This window comes from Akebia trifoliata, chromosome 8, assembly GCF_017979445.1.
Source record: "Akebia trifoliata isolate Shusen 1 chromosome 8, ASM1797944v1, whole genome shotgun sequence".
In the NCBI taxonomy this organism is placed as follows: domain Eukaryota; kingdom Viridiplantae; phylum Streptophyta; class Magnoliopsida; order Ranunculales; family Lardizabalaceae; genus Akebia; species Akebia trifoliata.
This window is the reverse complement of record NC_141382.1, coordinates 43,254,908-43,278,838: the sequence shown is the minus strand read 5'-3', so window position 1 is coordinate 43,278,838 and position 23,931 is coordinate 43,254,908. Positions and strand designations below refer to the sequence as shown.

The window sequence follows — 23,931 nt, the reverse complement described above, 5'->3', positions numbered from 1 at the left end:
AAACAAATATGTTTGCCAAAAGAGTTGTGCTGGAGTGACCTCAAGATTTTACGTCATATCGCACATCCTGACGTGAAAGTGTGTAGAAACCATAAATTCTTTTTGACTCGTATCTTGATGAAAAATATCTATGGGTGATATAAGTACAATCTTGAAGTCACTTCAGCAGTATTCTTCCTAAAAAGCATTTCCACTGAAAGTGAGTACAAAGATGCAAATATAATTAAAAATATTCAAATTTATTATCATAACATTAAAACAGATGATGTTCTATGACATCTTACATTCATTAGGGGGAAGCAACATCTACCTAAGGTTTTTAATAACCATTAATTGGTAGATCACTACGCTTAGGTGACAAGGCAACAACATTGATTTCCCCCGGATGAAGGGTCAGGCACACAAATAGCATTGAAAGTGTTGAAACCATTGGCCACACATATCCCATGACAATCCTGCTTGTCCACACATGGTCCAAAATATTTGCATTCAGTTTGGGCATTTCCACTCGTGCCTAAAAAACATGCAAAGAAAACAAAATAATTAGCTTTTGTAGAACATATTAGGAGATATAATTTAGGAAAAAAAAAAAGAATCTTGAAACCACAATTTTTATTTTTAATATGGTCATTTGTAGTTCATGGTTGTTTCTTCATCAGCTACTCAAAAGTGACTCATAAGAAAACATGGAATCTCATTAGTTAAACATGAAATCCCACGAATCGAGATTAAGCCACTTCAAGTCATTTTCAAATGCTGCCATGTCAGCATTTGACCTGGCCATTATATTCGTGTTTTAACGGTTATGTTCATATTTTTATGGATCACTTTTGCTAAGTTAACGGATCCCCATTTTTACCATAGAAATGGTGCATTGTTTTGAAAAATAGGAGACAACTAAGCCATACAAGTAAACAGACACACTCAACGATAAAATAAATAAATAAATAAATAAATATGAAAAGAAAAATATATGAATCATGATTAGATATATTGATAAATATGGATTTTCTGAGAGGTGTTTATTCAAGAAATTGATTGAATTATTTTAACAATTTGATAACTTACCCTTTCACTGAGAACTCATAGGTATCCCAATTATAAATTTTAAATCAATACCGATCGCTTATAGATTCACTTAATAGAAAGAAAATAAAACATATGGGGTCCTATAGTTTGTCTTAGTAGAAATAACCATCTTCAAGAGAAAAATATATGGTGCGTGAGCCACAAAAAAGTGCATGTTTCGCAAATATATGACACCCTCCTTTGAATTGTAGATGGCTTGCTACGATATTCTAACATTAACATTTTGACAAATACATATATGTAGACACACATCATATAATCGTGCAAAACGTGAAAGAAATTGTTAATGATAATGTAGTCTTTTTACCGAAAGAGAAAACAAGGAAGATGAAGAGAACAGCCATGGTTGCATAATTGGATGCCATTTTTAAACAGAGAATCTAGCTAATAACAAAACACGAAAATGAGTCAAACTGTGAGAATAAATTATTCAACAATCACATTGATTTATATAGCTGTAATTGTTTATTTCCATATTTGAACGCAATAATAATATTAACATGCAGATCTATATGGTTTACTATGTTCCATATTTTCTATTACACCACCGTTGACTTTGGTAAACTTTACAAATATAACTTGCTACAAAAATTTACAAGTTGTTTGGTTGGACTTTGGAGTACAATTTTGGCCACTCATATTCTCATTAATACTAATTAAATCAGGGGTAAATTGCAATTTACCCCTCTGTAGTTTGGTGTAATTTCATTTTGACCATAATATTTTGATAATTGCATTTACCTCCCTTATATTTGTGTAAGGGGTTCACTTACCTCCTTCTGTCAAACTGTTGTCAACGTAATTGTTAGGTTCCTTTCTTCTTCTTTTTTTTAAATTTTATTCTTTTTTTAAAATAAAAATATGCCTGTGAAAAAATGGGTTCAATGAATGTTTAGACGGGGATATTTTAATTTTTGTTTTAAAACTTTTTTTTAATGAAAATATTATAAAATAAGAGAGTAAAATAGTAAATGAGGATTTTTTGAAAATTATCTCGACCATTTTTCACTAAATAATGAAAAAGGAATTTAATTGGTAAATGGGTATTTTCTGAGACTTGAGAGTCACCGTCTAATTTAGGTCTAGGAACCAAAAATAAATCCAAAATGAATCTGGATCAATCCAGGAATAAAAAAAATGGGTAAGGGTCAGATTACGAGTTTTAGAAGGTGTTAGGCACCAAACCCGCCCGATCAAGATAATCGGTCTCTACTACGATCCAAAACTATCATATGGTCAACATACAAAGACTAAAGTCACACTAAGGTCCAATCATCATCATTTTATATTGGACTTGCAAAACAGATCATTCGGCTAAAATTTTCTCAATTTTAAATAATTCTTCAAATTTCTCATAAAAATGAAAAACTTTGAAAAAAATATAATTTCATCCGATGTTCTAAAGTTCATATAGCAATATTTTTCAATTTAACATTCACAAATGTAAATATTTTCTAAATCAGATAAAATTAGAATTTGTGAAAATTTTTCAAGTTAGAAAATTACGGATGTGAAATTTCTAAATGGGTAACCTATGAAGTTTCTAAATTAGAAATTTGAAATTTCCTAAATTAGAAATGTATGAATATATGATGAACTCCCAAATGTGAAATAAAAAAATAAAATTTTCAGTATAAAAAATTTCAAAAGAACATGAAAATTTTAAATTAGCAAATCATAAATCAACATTGAATTTTTAGATAGGAAAATGCAAAACTCCTAAATTGAAAAATTACAAAAACATGAAATTTCTAAATTAGACATTTATGAATATGAATTTTCCTAAGATAGAAAATGATGAAATTTCCACATTATGGAGCTCCAAATACTAATTTTCCAAAATAAAAACTTGTGATAATGAACTTTCCAAAATAGAAAATACGAGTATGACATTTCAGCAATTAGCAAATATGAACTTTTCAAAAATAGAAATTTATGAATATGGATTTTTTAAAATAAGAATTATGAATATGAGTTCTCTAAAATAGAAACTTATGAACATGAACCTTTTTTTTTAAAGAGAGAATTTGCAAATATGTGATGACTTATTAAATTTGAAATTGACCAAAATAACCATGCACACAAAGTTCCCAAATTAGAAAAATTCCATATTAACATGCTTACCAAATCAAAAATTGAAAAAATAATGAAAATTTTCAAACTTGAAAAAACTCCACATTTATCCGATTAATCCAATGGACATATATGTACAACTTTTGATTCTCCAAAATGGCTTGCATTCAAAAAACATACTTCATCATATAAAAGAATTTCAAAATCGTCAAAAATCCCTAGCCACAAAATCGGTAATATTGTCTAATACTACCAACATAAAGGATTGCAAAAATAAATAAATTTGAATTTTCATTACCATGATTCGCATAAATTCGATTCGAGCACAATGATCATAAAGTCTACAAAAAAAAAATAAAAAAAAAAAAACTATTCTCCTAACCTCGTTAACATGAAAAAGAGGAAAATAATGAAAGAACGAACCTCTCCTATCATAAATTAGTTCAAACGTGATAATCATGAGATTATAGCAAAAAAAAAAAAAAAATAACATGGTATATAATTTGGCCAGCTAGAAAAGTATTAGAACAATAAATAAATACTACTATGATATATTAATGAAGGACGAAGATAACGTGAAAAAAAAAAGGGATTCGTTGCGAAAAACAAGAAGAAAACGAAGAAAATACTATAAAAAAAAAATGACTTACCTATAGAACGAAGTAGCAACTGTTTTATTCCTTTAAAGGTGAGTTGAGAATATGTGAGTACCGTAATAAACGAAGAAAAATGACGATGTTACTATTGTTGCGAGTATATCACTACTACTGTGGCTGCGATTGAGAGGTGCATTGTTGAGTTAGTGGCTGGCTACTGTTGTGGGTCGATTAAGAGAAGAAAAGGTTGATGAGGTTGCTACTAAGGAAAGCATCCCAAAAAATAACAGAGGACTGTAATGGTTGCTATGTTGTTAGGACGTTTTTGAGAAGGAGAGGGGATTGTAATGGTTGTTGTGCTTTTAAGATGTTTTTTAGAAGAAGAAAGGGAGAATCTGAAAGAGAAGAAGACGTAGAGAGACTGTTATAGGGTTGTTGTGAGGGCTGCTAGAGGAGGTGTTGAAAGGAAGTGCTGTGAAGGCTTTGAAAAGATGTACAGAGAGGGGGTTGAAGACGTAAGAGAGAGAGAGAGAGAAAGAGAGAGAGAGAGTTTGAGAATAACGTAGGGTTGGGGGGGTAATGGAGTCCAAAAGTTTTTTTTTTCTTGTTGAATCATGGGGTGAAGGGTTAGAAGAATGGAAGAGAGAGAATCGTGGTGGGAAAGAGTAGAAACGTGGAGTGAGTGAAAAAATGATCTTTTTTTTTTTTTTGATAAGCAGCAATTCATTCATAAAAGAAGACCAGGCCAGTCGAGATGACCAACCTAGTAAGACCTTACAACAAAGAACTACTCATAAAGAATACAACAAATCCCATCCCAATTAAAAATAAAATCCTCGAAGAAAACTCCCTTAAACTCCTTAAATACTTTCGACGAGAAAAAGATAAGAGCCATAATGGATATAATTGTATTTCTACAATCTTTTTTCTTCCTCTCAAAAATTCGTCTATTCCTCTCAAGCCACACCCCCCAACAAATTGCAAATGGTGTAATACTCCACAACAGTCTTTTTGCGCCACCAAATGAGTAACCGAGTGAAAAAATGATCTCCTTCATCAAGAAAACATGTAGAGCTTTTTTTTATAAAAGAAATTGTATCTAAAACATTTTTTGTTTCTATATTTTTATTTCTTTCTACGTTTTTTTTTATTCTTCCTTTTTCTTTTCACATTTTTATTCTTCATTTTTCTTTCTACTTTTCATGTTGCTTATTTTTTTTACTTTCCATGTTTCTTTCTTTCTTTTTTTTTCTTACGTTCTTATTAAGAGAATGGAGAGTGATCCCACGTTACTCACCTCGTTGATGGTCTTCTATCGATTAAATCGTGGTCAGTCGATTTTAATTTTATTTGATTCAATTTGATTGGTTGGTTGAATTTTGATTTTAATTTGGTTTTGTCGATTGGATTTCAATTTTAATTCAATTGGTTGCTTGAATTTTAATTTGATCGATCGATTTTTAATTTCAATTTGAGGTCGATTGAATTTTAATTTTAATTTGATTGGACTTTAATTTCAATTTGGTCGGTTGTTCAAATTTTAATTTTAACATTGATTAGCTGATTGAATTTTAATTTTAATTCGATTAATTTTTAATTTCAATTTGATTGGTTGGTTGAATTTTAATTTTAATTTTGATTGGTTGATTTGAATTTTTAATTTGATTTTGAATTTTAAGTTTGAACTTATTAATTGATTAACTTTTGATTTGAAATTTTAAACTTCCGATGCACGTAATCTTATTGATAATTTTTCATCATGTTTTCATAAGAATCAAGGTCTCTAGGTCAAAGTCGGACATTGAAGGGTGTTTCAATCATTTTTGTGATTTTTCATAAATTTCTCTATTTTCATCGTTTTTGGTCCCATTAGACTCGAAATCATGTTCGGAATGCAATGAAAGTATTTTCTAAAATTTTCGGAGGTCCAAGATTCATGAGGAGTATTTTCATGAGGAGTATTTTCATCATTTTGTGATTTTTACAAATGAGATATCTACAGATACCCCTCTTTGGCAAAGGGTATAAGCAAACTAGATGGCCAATCTATTGTGTAGATAGTGCGACATCCGAATGTCAAAACCAGTGACAGCTCATTTTACAACTCATTATAGGGTAAACTCTACTCTTTCTAGACTAAAAAATGTCAAATTCTTGAATTTTGAAAAAATCTCCTTGACTAATGCAAATGTAATGCGAGTGCACATGTGTGTAACAGTGTAATTATGATTTTAAAAGGCACTCCTCCATTTTACGCAGTCATGATGGGAGGATAATGAACTTAATAGTGAAAAACTGAGTAAAATGTAGATAAAACCTGAGTGAAATCTGAGAAAAATTAAAACAAAATTTGAGAAAAATCTTTGCATAATCTGAGTAAAATTTGAATAAAGCCTGAACATAATCCGAGAGAATGTCTGAGCATAATCTAGGAAATGGTCTGAACAAATTTCATAAATGGTCTGAGCATAAGTTGAATGTCATACTCTACCTGCCCTAGGTGAAAGAGTAATGAACTATTAATTTTTTTGAGAGTCCTACTCTACTTGCCCTGTGTTAAAGAGTAATGAATATTATTTTTTAGGAGTCCTACTCTACTTGTTCGGGGTGAAAGAGTAATAAACTTATTTTCTTGGAGTCTTAATTTACCTATCCTGGGTAAAAGAGTAATAAACATTATTTTTTTGGGAATCCTACTCTACTTGCTCGGGATGAAAGAGTAATGAACTTATTTTCTAAGAGTCCTACTCTACCTGCTCGGGGTAAAAGAGTATGAACTAATTTTTTAGGGAGTCTTACTTTACCTGCTTAGGGTGAAAAAGTAATGAACTTATTTTCTGATAATCATACTCTACCTGTTTGGGGTGAAAGAGTAATGAACTTATTTTTGGGAGTCATTCTCTACCTGCTCGGGGTGAAAGAATAATGATCTTATTTTTTTGGGAGTCATACTCTACCTACTTGAGGTGAAAGAGTAATGAACTTATTTTTGGGAGTCTTATTCTACCAGTCTGGGTAAAATAATAATGAACTTATTTTCTAAGCAAAACAAATGGGAGATTAACAACACTTTCAAATTTATTTTTTATTTTTATTTTTATTTTTATTTTTTTTTTTGTTTTTTGAAAAAATGACATCTTTTGGGTTTCAAGCCAACATTGTGATTTACTTTGAATATTAGCGGTTTACAAAAATCACCAACATGTTGCTTTGTTTTTTTTTTTTTTTTTTTTTTTTTGCGTGGAGAATATATAAATATTTTGATGTGATCGAGTCTAAAGTGATTTCTTAGGTTGCCTACGTACCCCAATTATTTTTGGGATCAAACTAAAACATACTTCGAGCTTGTTCCCTCCCCTAGGTTTGATAATCAGGCTAAGAAAGAAAAATGTAATTTTTTTAATAGGCTGCAAGAGTCTAAGGAAGAGGATATTGAGTTGGGTAACAAGAAAATTTGTTCAACTAAAGATAGCCTCCTTAGATATAGTACCTCTCGATCTAACCAAGGTTGATTGATTCTAGCATTTTAAAGTCATTATGATATTTGAAGTCTGACAGTTTTTTCAAACAGTCTTATCTTGGTGAGGAAAGGACCTTCTCTATTGGATTTGAATTTTCTTTATTGGTTTGAAGACAATTGTCATCGACTTGCATGTATCGCACCTTCATTTTTTATCAAAACACAAGTGACTTATCTTGTAATGGCGATAAATCAAATTCGCTTTTGACGATTGACTTTCCGTTAATACTTTGAGAAAAAAAAAAATTCATTTCCATCGCCGAAGAACAACGTTTCAAGATCAATGTGCTCAGTGGAACTTGATCTCTGATACCATATAGAAATCTAAAATCATTGAAGATAATTCTTGGATGATGATTATATATCTCATGAGATTTATATAGATTAAACATATTCATTATATGAAAAGATAATCAATCAATCCAATGAAATATATCTGATTGATCCTAATTGATGCAAATCTACGATTTACAAGCTACGTGATGAGATACACTATAGCATTGATTTAGTGTATCTCATGCACATTATTATAATGCATACACCTTATCTCTATCATACATTAAAGATCAAAGAAACTGTTTTTTTTTTTTTTCCCGACTCTTTCACGTTTTGGTGAATTTTTTATAGTACCTTTTTTTTAAATTGCTGATATGCCCATTGACCTTGGTCATCTCTCATAAACTAATGGAAAAGATCTAACTAAACACCTTCAACACTCTTAGAAGATGACAATGATGATCATCATCAATCTGATTTTTAGTATTTAGGTAGACCAATGCAAGGCCTATGATATTTCAATATTTGAAGAATAGTTTTAAAACTCAATTTGAACGTCCATCCGATCAAATCAACTTGCAAGCCATGGTTTCATTTTTTAAATTGTTGAAGAGGGCAATTCAGGTGTTTTCTTTAAAAATGCTTTAAGATGTCCTTTTGAGACTAATATTTTATAAAGTGGAAATTAAATAGAACAAATTCTTTATTAATGGAATTTTTGGTACATATTTTCATTTCAAAAAAAAAAAAATTTACTATAATTATACCGTTTTGAAATATTTGTGAAACGGGTCATCATATAGATATATATTGGTTTGATAATCTTTTAAGTAAATTTAGATGGCATCTACATGTGGATCCAAAAACATGATCTGTAGGTCTATAAATCTTTAGAATTAAAATTTCACCATAGAATTATAATTTGAAGTTTAGTGGTGGTCCACGGTGAATTTTCAAAAGAGTAATGCTGGGGTGACATTGGGATTTACCGCGATTCTCACATTTCTGATGTGGAGGTGCACACATAACCATAGATACTTTTTACTTGTATCTCGAGGAAATGCATCTATGGCTATCATGTCAATGCAGCAATGCAGTGAGAATCACAGTGAAAAAAAAGTCCCCCCCCCCCCCCCTCCAAAACATTGATTGAATTATAAAAAGAACTGAGAAATAGCCCAATATAACAACACAACTCAGAATATAAAATATAAAAAAATACAAAATGAAAATAGAAGTAATTCTTTGAACTTGATCCAAGTTGTTGAAAAGTGGACAGCCACCAAACTCTCAAATTTAAAACAAAAATTCAAAGGTGACAAATATTTTTTTTTTTTTTTAAATACTTCATTTTGTTAATTGATCACATACCTATTGATGAATATCCTACCTTTGTAATTATAGTGGCTTGTTACTTTAGGGGCAAAATTTCCCTGGCCAAACATGGAGAGAGAATTAACTGAGTCAATTCAATGTTATGTTTGACTAATTTATATACCTATTTGACCATCTTAAATTAACAAGTCAAACTAATTAATAGTTTTTATCAAATTGGTCCACATTATCTATTGTTCTATTTATGCACTATGGATTTTCATAGAGTTTGCATAAATAGATGTCACGCAGCTGATCTTATAGGTGAATTAAATTTAAATATTAGGTATTCTCAGGTCGACCAACTTCAAAACCTTGGGTACAAGAACACACGCTCACACACACAAAAAAAAGTCTATTTTAAAAAAAGAAATAGGAGGACTCTATTTGTTACTATGGTTTTTACTATACCGGCTGGTTGCCCTTCAATTTTTCAATGTCTATGACAACACCGTTAGATCTTTCAAAAAAGAAGATGATATCCTGATGCATTGTAAAGTATGTTGTATTGTAAATAATTGTCATCCAAACCTGACCATATATATTTATATGTACTAGAGTTCGTCCATGCCTATGTGTCACGGTCATCCTCTCTTGGGGTTAAGGGGGTAAAAGCAGGGTTGCAACTAGAGTGGGCAAAATCCGAACTCGATGGGTTGAACCCAACCTTGGGTCATGTCTGGGCATAGTTAGCTTGGGTTCATCCTTTAATTCGGGCAACAAAAGAAAAATGCTGGCCTCAGATTAGGTTGGACACGGGCATAAGTATCGGCCAATCCAATTTGCCCGAACCCGAACTTGATATGATTATAATTTACAAAAAAAAAAAAAAAAATTCTTTAAATATTTTATTGTTATACAATGATTATATTATAACTTCAAATATTGAAAATTGTTATTATTAATAAAAATGATTATTTTAGTTAATATTATTATTTTTGTTCTCTCTTTAAATTAGGTTATAATTTTATGTATATAAACTTTTGAAACACATTTTTAAAGAAAAAAATTGTAAATAACTGATTCGACGGTCTAAGGCCATTGATTTCCATAAAATTAGTCGGACTAAAGCGTCGAATTTTTCATTGTAAAATTTTCTTTTTCAATGGGTTGAAATTGTCAAATTAGTAGAGGATGGGAGAAATTCAATAGTTCTAAACCATCAAATCTAGTGAACATAAAAAAATCCAATGGCCCTAGGCCATCAAAATTTGAGGGCCTTGGCCCTTCAAATTTTCTTGTAGAATTTTACAATTTTCACATAGTGGAAGGAGGATGAGAGTAAAAACAAAGTTGAAGGGTGAAAAAGAAAAGCAATAGTGGGATCATCGTACCTAATGGGACATCTATCCCCCCACAAGTGGACCCATCGTGTATTTTATTATATAGATATATATACACTCAAACTAACAAAATATTTTATTTTTTATATTTTCAAAGGGGAGAAATACGGTCAATGTAAATATACTTGATGGAAGAAAAAGAGTTAGTTCTACCAATTTTATTTTTTTTATATTAACCAATCAAATCAGCTCTGCCACTTAGTTTTGAATCAATTTGGTGAATTTTAAACAAATCATAATGTAAAGCGTAGCATATCATTATTTTATTCACACACAAAATACATTTGAAAGGGAACCAGTAATGTAATATAAAGTAATACTACTTATTATAATCTAACCTGATAGGGTTTAGTGTAAAGCTAACCCTTTAAGCTTTTCAACCTAAAGCCTAAACCTTTAATCCTCAAATCTTGTAATGTTTAAAATATATTTCTTATCTGGATGCACCCCTCCTCTTTTATCCGAGCTTGGGATTGGCAATGTAATATAAAGTAACACCGCATAGGCGGAGGTACCCTAACCTAACCTTAAACTCTAACCTTGACCTAAAACCCTATGACATTTAACCTAAAATCTTATATGTTTAAAATAAATATTAATCCCTAAATCCTATAATCTATGACTACAACTCTTCGTCCCAATTTGGGAATTGTAATCACTTATATTATGCTACACTAACATAAATCTAACCATATCACCTGATCAAGCCTTCAAGTTTTATGTCTAAAACAAACCTTAATCCTTAAATCAACTATTTATCCATTCTTGGGACACAAGCAAGCTGACCCTAAATTAAACCCTAGAATCTATTACCTGTAAGTTAAAACCTAAAATCTTATGTATAAAATAAACCTTAATATATAAACCATACAAGCAGAAGTATGTTTCAAATACATACATTTTCATGGATTCGGTTGTTAAGATCCAAACCAATGCTCTAAAACTACCTAGGCTTTAATGGAGTGGAAAGTTTAAGTCTTAGCCTAAGCATCATAACATACCCCCATGCTTCAAGGCCAACACCCTCGTTAGCACACTTTTTAACGAGCCCCCCAATCCCTTGGCCTTCTTTCAAAGTAGGTACCCCATTCTCTTTTTCCATAAGTTATCCCTTCCCAGACTAATCACGATGGCCTACTATGGCGGACCATATCCCATTCTATGGTGAGCTCCCCTCCCCCCCACATAGCACACTTTTAACGAGCCCCCCAAGCCCTTGGCCTTCTATCCAAGTAGGTACCCCTTTCTCTTTTTCCTTAAGTTATCCCTTCCCAGACTAATCACGATGGCATACTATGGCGGACCATGTCCCATTCTGGACGTTGGTTGGCTCTAATACCAAATGTGAAGACCTAAACTAATGCTCTAAAAATACTTAGGCGTTAATGGAATAGAAAGTTTAAGTCTTAACCTGAGGATTGTAACATCGATTCATATATTACAATCAACAAACCACTATCTTCTTCCTTTTAAGATGATGATGATGAAATGGTGCAATAAACTTCATTTAGGTCGTGGTAGCTGTACATATATGGCATTGAAAAACATCTATCAATATGAGTACAACTCCTACAACATAAATGAAGTAAACAAACACTCTCCTCTCCAAAAGACAAGGAACAAGTAATTAAGTGCCGATGTATTTATAGAAGAGAAATCAATGGATTGTTGAACAAGTTACACATACGTTAGTATAACCATTTGGCAAAATAAAGTCCCTGATTTGATTTAATTCCGGGGCCCACCGTGAAGTTATTTTACTAATTAGGGTGATCAATGTTTTGGAACCCATGTTTCCTTGAGAAGGACTGAAGGACCTACTCCCATCTGAGCCGTTCATTAGACTCAAAATTTTATTTTTTTTAATTTAAGTCAGGTTTGCCTTTAACGTAGTGTAAAGTAACATGACATAGGCGAAATGGAGTAGCAAGTCAGGTTGATTGGTGATGTTGCATCCATTGAAAATAGCATTGTCTTAAGAATGATTTCCACCTCATCGACCCAAAATATAGAAATTAATCAAGTGTGACTGTGGTAGGGTCCTTGTTATGTTGTAACTTATAAATATTATCTAGGTGTTTTATTTAAAGAAATTAACCTATTTGTAGAAATCAAACCTGTAAAATTCCAGGATGAACCTACATCTCTCATAAATCATAAAAATATTCAGAAATCAAAATCCAAGGAAAACCTCCTCCCACACCACAATACATGCCAGGTAAGCCGTACTCCAAGGAAATTTTTAAAAGGAGATATTTTAGGCGCTAATTCCTTGAATTATGGCTTACGTGACGTGTATATTGGCATGGGAGGAGGGTATCAATCCTCCACCCATGGTGCTTACAATCCGGACTCAAATTTTAATTGGGCCCATCCACTGGGAATGAACTACCCACAGCCTAAGTCCAGATCATAGCCAATAAAACTAATGGTTCAAATATTTCCAAGTGATCCATGTCAAAAGTTGAACCTACATACTCAATAAGATCAAGCCAACAATCCCATCAATGGGTTAGGGCAAAAATCATTTAACCTATTGGAGCTCCACATCTTAAGAAATGCATGATATCAACCAAAAGTCCCTAGAATCATCGAATGAAAGTGATCAATTGTACCATTAGAATCCTTTTGAGTCATTTTCATCCATGTATGATATTATTGCATGATGTTTGATTATTCTTTGATGATTGCAATGAGCCCTCATAGTGTTTAAATAGAAACATTAAAGGATAAGAATGGAGCGTTCCAAATCTTGAATGTACTCCATCCTAATCATCTATCATAATCTAAATCAATCTTTTACTTATTCAAATCTAATCTAAAATGATAAGTGTAACACAATACACCTTATTACATTGCATCCTATGTAATACTCTAACAGACATGAAATCAATGATTTAAACCTAATAGAGAGGAGTAAATGATGGTGCTCATGGATCACTAGACTTCAGTGACAACACAACAACAACGAGTTCCCCCGGAAGGATTAGGGGCACAAATGGCATTGAAAGTGTCATAACCATTGGCCGCACATTTCCTATGACAATCCTGCTTGTCCAGGCAAGGTCCGACATATTTGCATTCAGTTTGAGCATTTCCTCTTGATCCTACAAAACATGCAAAGATGACAAAATGATAAGTTCTTGAAGATCATATTAGGAGACATAATTTAGAAAATAGAAAAGGTTCATGAAACCAAGTTTTTATTTTAATATGGGCTTTAGTAGTTCATGGTTTTTTCTTTATCAAACTTTAAAAGAAAAGAAAAGAAGGATTTTGCAGAAACATGCTTATACTGCCACTTAAAGTAATGCACTCTGCATGCAAAAGAGACTCATAAGAAAACATGAAATCCCAATCCTTCAACACGAAATCAAACGATTGAGATTAAGCCACTTCAATCTATATTTTCAAGTGCTGCCATATCAGCATTTTACCCGGTCATTAAATTCATGTCTTAACAGTCAAGATCATTTTTTTTAATGGGTCATTTTTACTAGGTTAACAGATCACCATTTTTATTATGAAAATGGTGCATTATTTGAAAAATAGGAGAAAACTAAGCCATGCAAATAAAGAGATACACTCAATGATTAAACCTTTGTTTTTTCATAGATATGCTATTGCCCAAGACTTCATGGGGGGCTTAGAAATCTCTATAAACCTTTGTTTTTTCATAGTTGTTTGGATATTTACAAAAACATCTGCACAATGACATCCTTACTTTTTTGCATTAAAAAAAAGTAACAAATGCTTGTTAGTTAGGAGCAATTACCGAAAATCTTAACTTATGGAAGAATTACTAACGTCCCGACATTAATTACCTCCATATATATATAAATATATAAACATTTTATTCTTCCATTTTTCCTTAAAAATTATTTTCTATTTTAAACTTTAACGCAAAAAAAAAAAAAAAAAAACCAAAAAAAAATAAGGTTATATAGTAACTATGCAATAATATTTTAGTAAATGTCAGAAAATCTCAACAAAATACACAAGTAATCACACTAATATATGTACACACATATCATATATATATATATATAATATATATATATAGTGGAAAATGTGTAAAAAATTGTGCAGAGTCTTTTTACCGAAAGAGAAGACGAGGAAGATGACGAGAATAGCAATGGTTGCATTCTTTGATGTCATTTAAACAGAGAAACTAATAGTCAACCACGAAAGAGAACCAAAATATGAGAATAAATTATTCAACAATCACCTTGATTTATAGTTGTAGATGTTTCCTTATTTGACTACAAGGAAAAGTTTACTGCAGAGGATCCGCTTCCCAGTTCTATGGGTATTACCACGTTGGATACTTCTTATTATACCAACGTTAACTATTATGGGTATTACCATGTTGGATACATTTTATTCTATAGAATATTTTCCCTTATTTTACTGCAATAAATAATATCAATATTCAAGATATATAGCATCAGATTTCTTACCTTTTTATAAACTTTCCAAATATAACTTGCTAAAAAGATTTACAAGTTCCTTGGTTGGAAACTTGGATTCTGCTTCGTACCTACCAAATCATTTACATTTGCAAGTAATTTGCATTAAAAATGTCTTATAGTACGACAATTTTTATTTTATTTTTTAATAACCGGTATCCTTGGAGATAGTGGACCGGGCGGTCTTTGAGGTTTGCCCAGTCCATAGATCATGATCTTGTCCAAGGACTAGTCCCGGTGTACATTTACACATCACATGCACCAGGTAAGTGAGGGTGTGCTCTTGTGGGTGGCCCCTAAGGAACTAATTCTCATACTGAGTATCGAACTCATGACTTATGAGCATTAACCTGTTTATTGATCCGAAATTGCTATTGAGCCAACCCCTCGATGTTTTTAGTAGGCAATTTAGCACTGTTTAGTAGAAAATTTAACCTAAATTTTACTAATTTTAATATACTAATTACGAATTGCACTATGAGAAAATATACCAAACAAATCGAGAAAGGTACCATAAGAAGTCATGGATTTCTTAAGATAATTCACAAAAATATTTTATTGCATTTATAGATGATTGATCATGACGTAGATATACGTACTCATTGCTAATGTTGGAAGAGCAATTAAATATAAAGATTAAAGTCGTGAGACTAAATAGAGTCAATGATTCTTATGGAAAACATGAGAAATTGGGATAAATTAGGGTTGCACCCGTTGGCCCAAACTCAACCGGGCCTCAACACGATTGATTTGTGAGCCTAGGGTGAGTTATATGTAGGGATGCACCTTGGTTCGGTTTACGGTCAAATCAGAATCAAATTGACCTAGGTTGATTCCATTAAATGAGAAGCAGAACTGAACCAAATTTTCATAGAACTAAGGCAACCTAAATCGAGGTAAGATCGGCTCGGTTCGGTTCGGTTCTATGGGTTGCGAATATCTTAAAAATCTAATTGAATCAATAGATTTTTAATATAAATAAATAAATATAAATGTGAAATCTCATCATTATTCTAACCATCAATAAATAAAAAATCATTAATGTATCCATTCAAACAAAAAGTCAATTGTTTTTCTAGCAATTAAAAAATGTCATTAATCCATCAATCCAAAAAAAAAATGCCATTAATCTATTCATAAAAAATAAAAAAAAATCAATTTATCCATAAAAAATGAGTATAAGTTTACTAAATAGATTAATAATATTTATGTGTAATTCTATTAATATAAGAATTCGGTTTTGGGTTTGGTTCGATTCTATACAAAGCATGAATTAAGAACCAAACCAAATTAGTTGGTTCTCTATTTTGTTAACCTGGAACCAAATCAAAGTTCATTATAAATCGAACCAAACCAATTCAAAGCTCTTGGTTTGGTTCGATTCTTGGTTTGTACCGGACCAAGTTGCACCCCTAGTTATATGTATAAGATGAGTTGAGCCTAGGTTGGATTATCTCAATCTAGCCTCAATTTTTTTTTTTTTTTTTTTTTTGATAAGTGGCAATTCATTTATCAAAGAAAATCAGGCCAGTCAAGATGACCAACCTAGCAAGACCTTACAACAAGGAACTACTCATAAGGAATACAACAAATCCCATCCCAATTAAAAATAAAATCCTCGAAGAAAACCCCCATAAATTCCTTAAAAACTTTAGATTAGAAGAAGATAAGGCCCACAATGAATATAATTGTATCTCTACAATCTTTTTGTTTCCCCTCAAAGATACACCTATTTCTCTCAAGCCAACCCCTCCCCCCCCCTAACAGATTGCAAATGGTGTAATCCAGCCTTAATTCGGTTGACCTGAACCCAAATGCACCCTATACTAATATATAAATTGTTATAGTAGTCAAATATTGTGGTACAATGACCCCAACCCGCACGCTAAACAGTGCCGACTCACCCAAAATTGGGAACGAATCATCTGTATTGCCATTTTCCTGTAGCGAATCATATTCTTCTACAGCCCACAAAACATGACTTCTTAAACATTCAGATATCTTGTACTTATGGTTTGGATTAGATTTGAAAAAAGAAAAAAATTTAAGTCTTGATCCATGACAAAGAAAATGAACGGTCACTGAATCTCTAATTTTCAAACACTTTTAAACGGTTCAGATTAGGTGGTGATTTTTTTTTTTTCTGCATACACATATCCAATCTGAAGAGTTTAGTGAGATACCCATTTTACGAATTCGCCAGCATACCTTAATTAAATTGCTTGAAATCTTCAAATATATTTGATTTTTCTTTCGAGATCTTAGATCTTCGTTGTGCAATAAGAATATATTTTTGAAAAAAGTAGTAATCCTTCTACCTTACATCAAATACCACAACATCCAAAACAAAATCACGTCTTAGACTCTATCCAATTCCAAACACAATGGATTTATCATTTTGTACAACTTTTTACAAAATTAGAAAGAAAAAAAAAGTTGATGGTGAAATATTTTTCTTTTTTCTCTAATGAAAGAAAATAATTACCCTTCAACCTCAACCTCTCTTGATCTCCTTTCCAATCCTAAGAAAATGCATGGGGACGATCTCTTCTTACGCTCCGAAATGGTTTCAAGCTTAGGTGACCACATCGTCTCTCTAGACCCAACCAAATGATCATAATGTTTCTGCAACTCGGGAGTACTACAAAGAAAACTATTGTTGGGACTAGTACAACTTAGGCTATTTCCTCTAGAGATTAGTTGTGTTATGAACTCGGGCAACACCTTAATCACGGTCTGCCCGTTCACGCCTTTCGTATATTGCAAAGGACACTCTCTAAGGTTAATGGGTGCAAGTTTATTAGGACTTGAAGCAGCTAAGGAGGAGAGTGAGGTAGCTGATAAGACCTTGCATGCAAACCGTTCGATGGGAAGAACGAAGTATGTTTGACCTGATACAAGTTCATCGTCGATATTGAGGGCGGGGATCGGACGGCCAATGTAGAATGAATCAGCATGGCAGACCATGCTCTCTGGGTACTGGAACATGAGCTCTCCTGCTATTCTTGTTCCTGTGAGGATCTTTGTTGTGCCTTCAAAGAAGATTAGCTTCACCCATGAACTTGAATTGGGCTGGCAACAAGGAGAGATTGAATTGCCCATCTTGAAAGAAAGAGAGAGAGACAGAGAGAGATTGGTATTGAATTGTGATGGTGTGGACTTAAGAAACTTGGTTTTATACAGAGAAAGGTCAAAAGTGGATGGTATTTTTTTCTTTTGACCAGTATTCTAAAACCAGAGGAGTCTCACCGACTTGACTCGGTAGAATTTTAAGATGACTCGGTATACAAACTCTAGGGTTGTTATGGATTGGACAAGATCTGAAATATGAACCATTTGGATCAGAAAACTTAGGACCTTGATCGAGGATTTGGATTTAAGAACAAATCTAATAAGATAAGGAATTGGTTCTAAGATCAACCAATTAGGCCTCCATATCAGAAATGTGAGAAAGTTAAGAATTGCATTATACTTAATTAATAGTATGACGTATATCTACATATTTTAACAAATCCTACTCGGTTGGATCCAGGCCCAATCTTATATTAATCAGTCGGATTTGAATTAAAAAATCCAATAAGGATCCCATCCAATAAATTATGAGTCTCTGACGTCAAAGCCAAGTACTATTTACCCCTCTTTTGTAGCAACGATTGACTACGAAATGACAATGATAATGCTGAGGTGACACAGGATTTATTGAGATTCTTCTGACTTGGGTGTGCACCTAACCGTAGATGTGTTTCCTTCCTCGTGATACAAGTAAAAATCATCTATGGCTATATACACATCTCCACATCAGAATTATGAGAATCACAGTAAATCCTGTGTCACCCCAGCACACTCAATACAGTATTTCCCATGGTGCTAGATATAAAATGTCAAATACCATTAACATTGCATTATTTATTTATTGTAAGCCTGGAAATCAAGGTAGGCTGCCCCCAACCCCTATAAAAAAAAACAAAAAATCAAGGTAGGCTCTCTTGCTTCTTTATTTTATTCTCAACCTACTTTTCTTTCACCATCATACTACAAGTGACCGACATGATTACGTCCTACTAATTTTACATTTTTAACTAAACATAAATATATTTTAATGATATTATTTGTATTTACCTTTGTGCTAGTTGATAACCTGATTATGAAAAAGAATATTAAAAATGAAAATTTTGATGATTTGTACACTTTTATGTATAAATATCTTGTGACGTTAATTTTTCTCATATATTTTATCTACAAAGATTGTACAATGGGGTGATGTGCGTTTTTGTCTTTTTAATAATATTTAATCTTTTAATGTGTCGGATACTTCTGTCCAAAGATTGCTGAGTTTACTCGTGCCTATGGCATGGGCATCTCTTTGGGATTAAAAGGGTAAAAGAAGAAAGTTGGTAAAGTTAAAAGGATATTATTGAAAAAAATGAAGAGAAGAAATACAATAAAGTTGAAGAAGGAGAAGAGAAAAGTAATAAAATGGGGTGGTGTGAACCCCACTCATTTATCTCAATCTCTATACCTTACAAACTGTAGTTCAACCTCGAACTATAATTTTGTGGGATTTCAAATAATGGGGTCACCGTTGTGTTTTATTATATAGATATAACTATCCTTTAATAATTTATTATCAATCTTTGTTAAAAGAGAGATAATCTTGTTAGATAAAAATAAATATTTGAAAAAATGTATGACAAATTGAAAAGGCAAGGTCCGTAGGGGTTTCTTTTTGGAATCAAGAAACCCATGTCTCTTTGAGAACCTGATTAATCCTCAGGACAAAAGTAGTCCCTTCCCCCATACGCACCATGTAATTTCTAAGATAAATTTTTGAGGTGAGGGGATTGAAACTCCGGCCTCCACTCCCTAAGGTGTGGTCTTGGATATCTCACCAACTCTTAGAGTTCTTGTGTGGAGGGAGGGAGGGAGGGAGGGAGGGAGGGAAGGGGGGGGGTCTCAGACTTTAGCGGAGTATCTATAAATAGTAATTGGGCTTGAGATCTCCCCCTAAAAGACTCATAATTATTGGATCCAATTCACGTTTTATTGACACTTAGGGATTAATTAAAGGCATAACTCCTCAAGGGACCGTATCCAATAAGGTATTGGATCCGATCGGACTCTTATGGATTGATTCCAAATCATCCTGAACCCTCTCCCAATCCTATCCAATGGTAGCCCATCAAACTCGAAAATGGTTAATTTGTCTAGTAAATTGGACTTATAATTAAATATAATATTAAATTTTTTTTTTTTTAAAAAAAAAGTCATTTTAGTAGCTAAAATATTTATTTATTTTATTGACTTGCTTTGAAATAGAGTCGTGGGTCATGTGAGTTGAGTTTCCGAGTTCTAAAACTTTAGGTTTGACTAAGAAAAGTCTACCTTTGTTTCCTGGCAAGATCTTAAAGCCAGTATTCAATCGAGCCGGCTTTGAATATGGCTCTTTGAAGTTCCAAAAGCTTAACTTTCAATACAGTTTCATTTATTTAATGAAAGCTTAATTTTGAATTAGTACAAGAAAATTTTGTCGACAATAACATTATTTCCTTTTATTTAAAATCTCTACATTCAACAAAAAACACGTTAACACGATCTAATTATAACCAATCACATCATTTGAACCGATTGATTACGGTCAAAGTTATAAAATTCATCATTGATTTATGAAAAATGACTCGTGAAAAAACATATGATCTTGATAGTATAAGTACGAAAATCAATGGTTGTGATTTATTATTTTACTAATATGTATCCCCGCCGATAAAGTTCATCTGTAAGATTTTGTATCTATTCAAAATCAACGGTTCTAACACATGTGAGAGGAGTAGCTCGAGTATGCCACGTGGGGGGAGTCATTTAATAATTACTCTTTGTGCTGTGTAGTTTATATCCTAATACAATACTACAATTGTACAAACCGTTGTGCATAATGGACCACCACCATAATACTGTCCAAATGAGACTCCCCTAAATTTCTCTGGTCAACCACCTTTATTGCGGTTGCTTGCTACACCTAAAGCTTTTAATTGATGGAAATGGTGAGCTACGTCTCCCACCTTAGCACCCGCGTGTGTTTGCGTGATTTTGATGACTCTTCTAGCATTGAAAAGGGTTTTGTGGAATAGAGCAAATCACATACTAACCAATTTGTGAATCCATTAACCCATTTTTTTTAGGGATCGATTAATTAGTTGCACACCATTAGTGATTGGTTGCACGAACCTTAAGCACTTCATTAAAGTAACCTAGGGTTTAGGGCTTATTCACCTTCATGTGAATTCATCTTTTCGACTCTTTAAATTATATAAACATGCTTGCTATATAATTAAGAATTTCTTATAAAAATTATTAAATCAGCAATAACTTTTGTGGGTGTGGGGAGTACAACATTTTCTTTTTTATTTTTGAAGTGCAGTCATTCAAATAGAGTGCAAAGGAAAAAATTTAAGTTGTCCAATTAATCAGTCTTTTTTTCTTGTGTCCAATGAATCAAATAATGAAGGAACAACGTGTTCAATGAACACAAAATAGAAAACTAGATCTAGTAGTCTTCACTTCACGTTACCTACTTGAGTTGTGATAATCTGACGTTTTTATTTTTTATTTTTTTTTCATAGGCCGCCCTACACTCTCATCACAGAACCGTAGATCATTTGCCTTGGGATACACAAAAAAAATATTTTTGATTTTGGGTATCCCAAGACAAATGATCTACGATTTTGTGACGAGGGGACGTCTGCAAAAAAAGTGTGCCAAATCATCATTGGCCTTCCTACTTTTTACCTAACTCAATCATACTTTAGTATTTCTATTTAGTTAAGTGCGGCTTGACTTGACATTTCTTACTGATACACAAATAGTGAAGATAAAGTCAATTATATATCTTTGACGAGTTAGTATGACTGATATTAGTGAAGATACACTGCTTGTTGATTTAAGTTTGATTAATTTGATACTTAAACTTGATAAGGAATAGTTTCTGGATGTGTTACGTTATGGAATCTATGTATATTTTAATATTATTTTATTATTTCAATTTTAAGTTGATTATTTTGATAATTTGTTCTTTATATATATTTTTTTTTAACTTTTGAATCTTTATCATAATCCCAAACGTGATTGGGACTTGGGACTTGGGCATGTTGAGAAGCCATGCTTAATTGATTATCGTTGTTAATAATTTCTAAAAGAGGAAGAACTACAGTACCTTAAAAAATATATTAAAATAGTATTTGACTCAAGCAAGCTGAGAAATCAAGCTTAATTGATAATTAAGAAATTATTAATTTCTAAAAAAATGATGAATCACAATACCTGAAAAAATAAAAATAAAAAAGTGTTTGACTTAGTCTAAAATAAACATGTGAGTTAGATTTGATAGGTTATGACTTTTCATTAAGTATGACTATTATATAGGTAGGGTGCATGTGAGACTTATCTAAAGTTATGCAACTATGCCTCTTGCAGACCTAATCGTCGCCAATCTAGTAAACCATGCGTATAGTTGACCTTATCATCTCCAATATAGAAATCCATCCCAACCAACCACTCACTATTAAATTTTTTAGTTTAAATGGAGAACCACATTGTGAAGCAAAGGTTTAAACTCAAGCCAGTCACCACAAAACTCAGGCTGAGTTCGATCAAGGTGGCTTAGTAAGCTTGGAAAGGGTTGATTCTATATTTAATATACAGAAATAATATTAAATATATTATAAAATATTTCTATATTTTAATTATTCTTATTTATTTAATTGACTCATTTGAGTCTGACTAGTGAGTCATTGAGTAGATACGAGTTTCCAAGGTTTCAAAAAACGGTGTGATGTGGGAGCAAATGAAGAAATGGTATGCAAATCCCTGATGTAAGTCTCGATTAGTTGAGAATTGAGATGTGTCGATTCGAGGCAGCACAAATTCAACTAAGAAAAAAAAACCAAATTAAAATATAATTTTGAACAAATGTGCCAGCTAACTTAGTTGGTAAAGTGGGTCGTGACATGTTCTTGATCTCATTTAAAAAAGGGCCTAACCCATAGCTGACTTTTTTTATTTTTATTTTTATTTTTTAGCTCCAATTTCAACTGATTCCAAGGCCAAAAATTTTACTGAGTGAGAGCCAAAAATACAGGCCCTACTAAGTTGCTAAACAATGTTTAGAAGGTTCAACCATCTCTAACCCACATTTGGGTAATATAAGCTAACCCAAGTAATTTGGGCCGGGCATGGCCAGACCCATTTATTTAGAGAAACGAGCTCGGGATAGAGGTGTAGGCCCTTTGGATGCTAATAAACGTACCATCACAGGACTAGATTTCTAGGCCCATTTCAGACCTATACCAGACCACTCCTTGGACACCCCTAGCCTTGATAGACCCCAATTTTGCATAATTCTCCATAATAAATGGCTATGGTCCATTGGTAATTTTAAATCCTATTTTATTTACTTTTATTCTCTGTTATATTATCGACCTAAAAACCAGAACTAACAAGAGAAGACACACCTGGCCCACAGATGATGAGATACATCTCGAGCCCTCTGTAGCAGTTCACGGGCTGGGCTCAGGTGGAGTACCCAGTTTCAATTTTCCTCGTAATCTCTTTGCAGTGGTATAATAAATAAATAAAACAAAACAGCTATATAGTTACATTAAAATAGTACTATTTTTTTTTTCCAGTAGGCATGTCAGTTCGGGCTTGGGCTGTATAAACTGTAAATACAATCGACAAGGCAAGACAAGCTATGGCTGTTGAAGTCAGCAATTCAGCATCCATGGCACAACTTCCACAACGAGTCTTCAACCGTGACTACCCATGACAGGAGGGTTAAGAAAAACCGTCTTCGCTGAAGTATGGGTTAGCTTATAAACCAGAAATTTGACGGAAACATGGATCAAGATCTGAGGGCTCTATCTATTAAGCAGAATGCAGAGAATATGACACAAAAATGAACTCAAACCAAAAAAGTTTACACTGTTCATGCATGAAGGATAAGTCCACAATTTTAGACTCTAAAGTGATTCTTATTTAAATTCCATTGCCCAGTGAGCACAAGAAGATGATATGACACCCAAATGAATATCATATATAACTTTTTTTTTTTCAAGTAACTTAATTTTTTAATTATGAAAAATATAATTGTAGGCTAATATAAAGGCCGTGCAGATTGACAATCACATTGGTGCGCAGAG

General features: G+C 32.6%; 1 protein-coding gene across 2 annotated transcripts; it reads right to left on the bottom strand.

Annotated features, from left to right (window-relative positions):
- Positions 1-12,971: 12,971 nt before the first annotated feature.
- Positions 12,972-17,870, bottom strand: LOC147396984 (uncharacterized). 2 transcript variants are annotated; one of them, XR_015180806.1, is made up of 2 exons: positions 14,372-14,525; positions 12,972-13,378 (listed from the first exon to the last, which is right to left on the bottom strand). XR_015180806.1 is itself a non-coding variant. In XM_086451420.1 (2 exons), exons 1-2 carry the CDS (start codon positions 17,840-17,842, stop codon positions 13,354-13,356), a joined length of 642 nt encoding a protein of 213 aa, XP_086307546.1. In that variant the 5' UTR covers positions 17,843-17,870; the 3' UTR covers positions 12,972-13,353. The 2 variants fall into 2 exon arrangements, 1 of the variants encoding a protein (XP_086307546.1); XM_086451420.1 differs by lacking the exon at positions 14,372-14,525 and adding an exon at positions 17,226-17,870.
- Positions 17,871-23,931: the final 6,061 nt, after the last annotated feature.